Source organism: Nannospalax galili, unplaced genomic scaffold (assembly GCF_000622305.1).
Source record: "Nannospalax galili isolate Female #2095 unplaced genomic scaffold, S.galili_v1.0 scaffold385, whole genome shotgun sequence".
Taxonomy (NCBI): domain Eukaryota; kingdom Metazoa; phylum Chordata; class Mammalia; order Rodentia; family Spalacidae; genus Nannospalax; species Nannospalax galili.
In genome coordinates, this window is record NW_008354956.1 from 1,657,889 (window position 1) to 1,666,346 (window position 8,458).

At 55.0% G+C, this 8,458-nt stretch overlaps 1 protein-coding gene across 3 annotated transcripts; it reads left to right on the forward strand.

Moving 5' to 3' along the window:
• Window positions 1-940: 940 nt before the first annotated feature.
• On the forward strand, window positions 941-7,047 carry Fosb (FosB proto-oncogene, AP-1 transcription factor subunit). 3 transcript variants are annotated; one of them, XM_029555517.1, is made up of 5 exons: window positions 941-1,686; window positions 3,811-4,131; window positions 4,605-4,712; window positions 6,300-6,455; window positions 6,596-7,047. In XM_029555517.1, the coding sequence occupies exons 1-5, from the start codon at window positions 1,561-1,563 to the stop codon at window positions 6,596-6,598; spliced, it is 714 nt and encodes a 237-aa protein (XP_029411377.1). In that variant the 5' UTR covers window positions 941-1,560; the 3' UTR covers window positions 6,599-7,047. The 3 variants fall into 3 exon arrangements, with proteins under 3 accessions (XP_029411377.1, XP_008850259.1, XP_029411376.1); XM_008852037.3 differs by having other exon boundaries at window positions 6,300-7,047; XM_029555516.1 differs by having other exon boundaries at window positions 3,928-4,131; window positions 6,300-7,047.
• The last annotated feature ends 1,411 nt before the right edge of the window (window positions 7,048-8,458 follow it).

Consider the following 8,458-nt stretch of genomic DNA (forward strand, 5'->3'; position numbering starts at 1 on the left):
TTGTTCTTAATTACACACGTTCCTTTCTGTCTCTGGGTAGAATAATAGAGATACCTACACCATCAGCTGGGAAACTTCGCGGAGTGTCAGTCTCCATCCCCCCAAATCCTGCTTTCCGCCCAGGTGCTGGAACCCCTAGGAAGCCAGCCCTAGCCAAAGCACCCAGCTTTGTTCAGCTGAGACGAAAGTTTTAGCTCAAGGGGACCTTTTCCAAGCTCAGAGAGTCAGGGTAGGATGTGGGATGGGGCTGGGGGGGGGTGTTCTCCAACCTCACTTCTGCATATACCTAGAGCATCACAGCCCCTCCAACCACACTCGAGACTCAGTTTCCCCGCTTACGTGGAATACACACTCTCATCAGGAATTTTGGGGACAGCTGTTCTCCAATGGGGGCGCTGGACCAGCTCTGGGGAGGACGGAGGCGCGAGGGATCTGGTTATTTGGGGGTGTAGGGGTTCCTTTCCCAGCTCGGGGTCAGCAAGGGGCCTGTCCCGGGGAGTTCAAACGCCTGTCAATCCCAGCCCCCGGGCCGGCGTGGCACTGCGCAGGCGCGGGCGGGTTCCGCACAGCGCGGCGGCGGCGGGCGCGCGCGGGAGCGAGGGATTCCCTCTGACGTCATTGCTAGGATACCAAACAAACACTCTGCTGGCGAGGCCGAGCTCCTTATATGGCTAATTGCGTCACAGGAACTCCGGGGAAGGCGGGGCGGGATCCCCTCCCGGAACGCAGCTTTGGAGACCCCCAGGACCCCAGGGTTCCCCCGATGGGTAAATGGAGGATGGGCACGACCTCTCGAGAAACCTCGAGGGGCTCGGTGGCCCCGAAAAGGAGATTTTGGGATGTTTGTAGAGGGAGATGGCGGTGACGTAAGCAGGGGGGGGCGGGCCCCGGGCGAATAAATGCAGCCTGGCGGCTCCCAGCTTCATTCATAAGACTGGAGAGCCGCCGCCACGCCAGAGACACAAGGAGCCGGGACTCGGGAACTTGATTGTTTGTCATTCTTCTTTTTCTTCTTCTTGGAGGCGGTGGACACAATTATACACATTCTTCTTCCCGGAGAGAAAGTTTCGTGGGTTTCTGTTTTGGAAGACTTCTAGATATTTCTTCGTTTGCTTTCAGAGGATCGACTTACTTTTTGGTCCTCTTTTGGATCGCTCCGTTGGCCCCCCACACCCACTCCCCTCTTTTTTTGTGGGACCCACCGGACGCCTGTAAGGGAAAAGGGAACTGCACTCCGAAGTGAATTCTGCACGGCGGGACGGCGCTGCGGGCCTCGGCGGGGGAGCGATCCCCTTGTCGCCCCGCTGATTCCCACGGAGCCTGGACTCTGAGGAGGTACAGAAGTGTTGTGTGGGGGACCTCAGGCGCTGCACAGGGGACTTTGCATCCAAACTTTGGTTATTCTCGCAGAGGGACGCGGATTCCCCGCATCCCCTCGGACAGCGCACTTTGGGGGACCTGTCCGGTTCACTCCGGACTCGCATCGCATCCCACCCGGCCAGAGCCTTGGCTTCCCGGCGACCTCAGCGTGGTCACAGGGTACCCCCTGTGCCCAGGGAAATGTTTCAAGCTTTCCCCGGAGACTACGACTCCGGCTCCCGGTGTAGCTCTTCACCCTCCGCCGAGTCTCAGTATCTGTCTTCGGTGGATTCCTTCGGCAGTCCACCCACCGCCGCCGCCTCCCAGGTAAGTTCTAGACTGCAAAGATGCTACTTTGGAGGTCCCGAAAAATCACTTTTTCTAGAGTGTGGATTGAGCATCCTCTCGGATACAGCCGCATCAAAATTAGTAATAATAATGATAATAATAATAATAATAATAATAACAACAACAACAACAACAGGATCTGGGGGAGCAAGAGGCACAGATTACACTTTTTTTTTAATTGCAAAGAATCGGGAAATGTTTGTTTGTAACCGGAGTGCGCGGAGCGCGGGAAGGACATGCAGCAGGGCCAGGCATTAGGGCGGCGGGTGGAAGCGAGCTGGGATGCTAGATGCAACGTGTATGCAGTGGTTGGCAGAGGCTGAGAACTTTATTTGGGTTCGGTTCCCGAACTTGGAGCTAGGCAAAGTGGAGGGAATTAAAAAGGAAAATCCCTGAGAAGCTTCCAATAGCGTCCTCCCTCCTTCCGAGTGTCGACTCCGGCGCCCGGGTCGCCCTGCATCCAGCGGGAAAACGGGCCTCGAACTCTCGGCCACGCTGCCTCCGCCTCCTGCGCCGAGACGTAACGGGGGACCTGTGCGTAACGGCTGACGCGCTGGAATCCTCCGTCTGACGCGGGGCACGCACGGCGCGCGCCCCCTCCGTCCGCCCCGCCCCTGACGTCCTGGGAGCGTTCTATTTTGGAACGCCGAGGCCACGTTGCTAAGGGAGGGGGCAGCCCTGCTTTCTGATTGGCTGTCTCGGAGCGGGCGGTAGCCAATCAACGTTCTCTTCCTATTTGGAGAGCCCAGTTCCCTTCCCCGCTCTCCGCGGCCCCGGAACCCGAGGTTCCTCGGCGCTGGAGTCTCTTTAAACAGCTTCTAGAAGCCGAGGGAAGAGATTTGTGGAGCGGTCAGGGGCGACTCTCTGGGATCTAGGGTTTAAGGAGGACCCTGGTGGGGACCTCGGTTCTCTCTGCTCTCCAAAGCGGGAGGTGTCTTGTCTGTGTGCTGGAGAATCTTTTGAAGACCTAGTGGCCGTCACCATCCTCTGCCGACACACAGACACGTTCCCCCTGCTCTGGACCACGGGTCCCTTCGATGTGTGCAGAAACCACCCTAGATCCGCTAGTCGGAGGGGAACCAGCCAGGTGGTCCCCAGGAGCTCCGCCCTCTATGGGTTCCCAGAATGCTGATTGGCTAGCGAGCCAGCCCTTCCCTCGCCACGCCCCCAGAGAGAGTAGTTAAAGCCTCCGGAGCAATTCCAGAATTCCACTTTGGAAAGGGGGGGATGTTTCTTGGATTTGGGGGCGCAGGTCCTATACCACCGCCACTACTCCCCTGCGTGACAGTGTGAGGGAGCCCAGATGTCACTTTTTTTTTTCTACCTGTCTGTCCACTTTAACCTGTCACTCGTCAGTCTCAGGGATAGATAAAGGGGAAGGATGCTCAGGGCTCTTTTAGGCCCGTCCCCCAACACCCTTGGAACTGGGATCTCCGCCCCCTGCGGGAGACCTCGTACAGTGGGGGGTGTGTTTGTGTGTGAGTGACTTGGGCTAAGGCCTCTCTCCCTTCTGCTTCTGGGGTGGGGGTGGGGTGGGGTGGGGTGTGTATGTGTGTGTGTGTGTGTGTGTGTGTGTGTGTGTGTGTAGCGCCTCAAAGCCCCTGAGGTCCCTTCAGGAGTTCACCACGTCTGCACTGACCTTCTTACCCGCCAAGTGGGGCTGTGGCCCCTCTCCCGTGGTGTGTGGGGGGGGGGGGGGGGGGGGGGGGGGTGTGTATGTGTGTGTGTGTGTGTGTGTGTGTGTGTGTGTGTCTACATCCCGGGGAGTTCTGTCACCAGGCTCTGTCCAGCCTCCACACCCCCCCACACCTAAGAGTCACCAAGCCGGGGTGTGATTCACCACCCGCTGGAACCGGGCAACCTTTTTCCCCCGAGGAAGCAGGAGGAGGTAGAAGGCAGTTGAGCAGAAATCCTTTCATTAACCACTGCGTCACGGTGTAGTGGAAGGGTGGGTGTTGTGGCTTTTTGCCTGTGACACACATCCACACCCGCTCACCCTGTGCTCACTCACAGGGGTCGGTGTGTGTTATGTGTGTTGGGCGTGTGTGTGTTGGTGGCTTTGTTTGTGTGTCTACGCCTGTGTGTGTATGTCTCACCCCGTAGGAGTGCGCCGGTCTCGGGGAAATGCCCGGCTCCTTCGTGCCTACGGTCACGGCGATCACAACCAGCCAGGACCTCCAGTGGCTCGTGCAACCCACCCTCATCTCTTCTATGGCTCAGTCTCAGGGGCAGCCACTGGCCTCCCAGCCCCCAGCCGTTGACCCTTACGACATGCCAGGGACCAGCTACTCCACACCAGGCCTGAGTGCCTATGGCAGTGGTGGCGCTAGTGGAAGTGGTGGGCCTTCAACCAGTGCAACCTCCAGTGGACCTGGGCCTACCCGCCCAGCCCGAGCCCGGCCTAGAAGACCCCGAGAAGAGACGGTGAGTATGATGCCTCAGAAGTTGACCTGGAGGGGCCCAGGTTGTGGCTCGATGGGTAGGGTGATTGCCTATCATTCATGAAGCCCTGGGTTCCATCCCCAGCACTGCACACACCAGGAGTGGTTGTGCAAGCCTATAACTCCAGCACTCAGAAGGTGGAGGCAGGAGGATCCAGAAGTTCAAGGCTAACCTTACCTATATATTGAGTTTGAGGCTATCCCCGAGCTACATGAGACCATGACTCACAAAAAGTAATTAGCCTGGAAATGGGGGAAGCAAGAGATCCAGGAACTTGGTCACTATTGAGAGATGGAGGGGGGCGTCCACTGAGACCTCAGGATTGCAGTAAACCTTATCCATCCTGCCAACAGGGAGTAGAGGGTTTGTAGTTGGGGGTTCTAGAGGAAGAGGAGTTTGGGCAGGGATGGCAGAGGGTAACCCCAAACCTCATAGTCTCCTTCTCTTTGACTCAGCTGACCCCAGAGGAAGAAGAGAAGCGAAGAGTTCGCCGGGAGCGAAACAAGCTAGCTGCAGCTAAATGCAGAAATCGTCGGAGGGAGCTGACAGACCGACTTCAGGCGGTAAGGAGGGGTCCTGGGGTGGTGTGAGGCTGTGCTGAAGGGGCACTCTGCCTTGCTCTGCCCCCCATTGCCCACTGGGTCAGTGTCCTTGAACAAGGATTTCCACATAGGGAATGTGGGGCAGTGTGGACTGACGGGATGGCTCGGTGCTTACCTCCCGTTAGACCCGCCCTGCTTACTTCTGACCCCTCCCCTTCTTATGTCCCGACGTGCCACCCTCCTGGCTTTCCACCATCCCAGAACAAGTTGAAGAATTCTTCTACTTCTTGGCAGAAAATAAACCTTTTTCTGCCTCTGTTCCTCCCCTTGTCAAATATCAGGTTCCCTCTGTCTAGAACAATCTGGAGAATCTGTATCTAGTTTTTTTCTGGGTTTTGGGTTTTTTTTTTTTGTTGTTGTTTTTTTTAAAGACAGGATCTCCTTGTAGCCCCAGCTGGCTTGGAATTTACTATGTAGACTAGGCTGGCCTCCATCTCCCAAAGATCCTCCTGCCTCTGCCTCCAGAGTTCTGGAATTAAAGAGGACCGCTGGGGCTGGAGAGATGGCTCAGCGGTTAAGAGCACTACTGCTCTTGCAGAGGACTCGGGTTCAATTCCCAGCACCCACATGGCAGCTACTAACTGTCCTAACTCCAGTTCCAGGGGAATGTGAAGCCCTCTTCTGACCTCCTCCACGGGTGCACTCACATACATGCAAGCAATACACACATACACATAAAATAAAAATAATAAATAAAATATATAAAGAGGAGCACCACCACATCCCAATACCTTTATCCTGTTGTCCTTGAGACTTTGCTTTCCTACTCGGAGGTGGAAGGGAAGGGATAACAGAAACACACTAAAAACAAAACACAATGGTTGTTTATAGTTGCTTATTCACTTGAAAAACCTGAGTGCCTTTTCCCCCCTTTCCTTTAAAAATTTTAGAAATTAATGAATTAATTATTGGTTTCTTTTCATTTAGAAAAATTAATTTATTTATTTTTGTATGTTTCTGTGTGTACACGTGTGCCACAGCATGTGTGGAGGTCAAAGAACAACTTGCAGGAGTTAGTTCTCTCCTTTTACCATGTGGGTCCTAGGACCAAACTCACCAAACTCAGTTTGTCAGGCTTGATGGCAAGTGCCTTTACCCACTGAGCCGTCTCAGCAGCACCCCCATGTTGTTCTATTGTTTTGTTTTGTTTGAGGCAGACTCTTAGTCTTTAGTCCAGGCTGTCCTCAAGCCCTCAGCAGTCTTCCTGGCTCAGCCTCCTGAGTGCTGGGATTGCAGGTGTGCACCACCACAGGCATCAGAGATGTCCATGCATATCTGGCTTCTTCCCAAATCTCTCTTGGCCAGATAGGGAAAACTGAGGCTCCCGGGAGGCTCTCTCAGGAGTTTTTTCCATAGCCCACCAGGAGGCTTTCTCTCAGTAGCTTTTTCCATAGCCCACCTGGAGGCTCTCTCTATAGGCACTGTCCAGCCCCCGGGGCTCAGCAGCTATACAATTGGGGGATCACCAGCCACTTTCTGTGATCACTCATGATTTGTCCTTTTCTCGATCTCTCCTATGACCCGGCCTGGCATCTTGGGGTCCATCAGGAGACAGATCAGCTAGAAGAAGAAAAAGCAGAATTGGAGTCGGAGATCGCCGAGCTCCAAAAGGAGAAAGAACGCCTGGAGTTTGTGCTCGTGGCCCACAAACCAGGCTGCAAGATCCCCTACGAAGAGGGGCCGGGGCCAGGCCCACTGGCGGAGGTGAGAGATTTGCCAGGGTCAGCATCCGCTAAGGAAGACGGCTTCGGCTGGCTGCTGCCGCCCCCTCCACCACCGCCCCTGCCCTTCCAGACCAGCCAAGACGCACCCCCCAACCTGACGGCTTCTCTCTTTACACACAGTGAAGTTCAAGTCCTCGGCGACCCCTTCCCCGTTGTTAACCCTTCGTACACTTCTTCGTTTGTGCTCACGTGCCCGGAGGTCTCCGCGTTCGCCGGCGCCCAACGCCCCAGCGGCAGCGATCAGCCTTCTGACCCCCTCAACTCGCCCTCCCTCCTGGCTCTGTGAGCTCTCTAGACAAACCAAACAAACAAACAAGCGAGGGAGAGAGACATGAACCCTGAAGGAGGAGGAGGAGGAAGAGGCAAGTGGGGGAGCTGTGCACCCCCTGACTTCTGCCTGACCCTCTGCGGCCTCTGCCATGGGACAGGACGGAGAGGACCTGACTTGTGTTTTGTGATCCGTCTTTGGTTTCTGTTGGCTCTGGAGAGCTGATGACTTTGAGGACAGAGGGTGGGGACAGGGGTGGACACCCCCTCCTCCAGATGTCTGTTGTGTCTTCTGCAATCCAACTTCTGGGGATGGATGGGTGGGTGGGTGGGTGGAGTATGATGCCCACTTTGGGCATCTCATGTGAGGCTGGAAGGGAAAGGATGCTGGGTGTAGGGTGCAGGGTGGGCTGGCTTGCACCCCAGAAAGGCCCAAAGAGGAAATGACAGGCCTGTCCCCCACCTCTCTTTCCCACACCTACCCTCTAGGGTGAAGGGTAGAGTAGGCTAGCTCTCTTTGTTCCCTCTGGCAGATCCTCCCTCTGGAGGTTTCAACCTCCTTTGGGCCAAATTGAATTGAGCCCCCCACTTTGAGGGAAGTTGGTGCCCCCTTTGAGAGTCAGCTAACCCCCATTCTGCCATTGATTCTGAAATGTGAACCCCCCCCTTTTTTTTTTCTTTCCTGATGGTCCAGCCATTCCTTCCTAGGGAAAACTGGCTAAGATTGAATTTTTTCTCTCACTTGCTACAGAGCTCCGCTCCCCACTCAGCCCCGCCCCCAGTACAGTATTAGGCCACACCCCTTCCCTCCTTGGGCCTTTCTGGGTTTGAGCGGCAGAGGGGCGCTGCGACACCTGTCTTGCTGGAGCGCTTTATACTGTGAATGAGCAGCCAGATTGTGGGGTGTGCAGGGTGGGATGACCCCTCCCCAAACACTTCTCAAAGCCTTCCCTGGGTCTCCCATTCCTTCCACCTGCCTCCTCCCTCCCTTCAGTTAGACTCAAAGGGGTTGATGGTGATGTGTCCCTATGGACTTTAGCTCAGGCCCCCCCAGGCTTTTTCTCTAAGGCCTAGGACGTCAGCTTCTCCCTGCCCTGGGCGCCCCCGCATCCTCTTGTAGAAAGAGATGGAGGCATTTTCTGGAGAAGTTTTCAGGGCTGAGGCTTTGGTCCCCCTCCTCCTTATATTTGAACCCCCAAATATTTTTGGACTGGCATACTTAAAGGGGGGCGCTGAGTTCCCACTAGCCCACCCCATCCAATTCCTCCAGCCCCAATATTGGTTCTGGCTCTCCCTCCCACCTTCCCTCCAGCTTTCACCTCGTGAGAATTCCATCATGAGTCAAATTTCTATTTTTTAATATTGGGGGGGTGGGACCTGCCCCCCCCCGTGCTGCATGGATCGCATTCCAAGCCCCTGTCCTGGGTTCTCCATCCCTACCTTGACCTTCCCAAAGCTATTTATCCTTTCCCTGGTTCCTGAAAGGCACTTATATCTATTATGTATAAATAAATATATTATATATGAGTGTATGTGTGTGTGTGTGTGTGTGTGTGAGAGAGAGAGAGAGAGAGAGAGAGAGAGAGAAAGAGAGAGAGAGGGAGCATCATTTGTAAGTGTGATGTGGAGTTGGAAATTGCTTCTGGAAACTTGAGTCGGTTTGTCCAGCTGTCTTGTCCCTATCCAGCCCTTTTTTTCTTGTTATTATTCTGTCCC

Bases quoted from the DNA above. Each gene is read 5' to 3' on its own strand.
- Fosb (XM_008852037.3), top strand. From the start codon at position 1,561: ATGTTTCAAGCTTTCCCCGGAGACTACGACTCCGGCTCCCGGTGTAGC. The intron at 4,132-4,604 runs GTGAGTATGATG...TCTTTGACTCAG, and splicing joins GAAGACCCCGAGAAGAGACG to CTGACCCCAGAGGAAGAAGA. The intron at 4,713-6,299 runs GTAAGGAGGGGT...GGGGTCCATCAG, and splicing joins TGACAGACCGACTTCAGGCG to GAGACAGATCAGCTAGAAGA.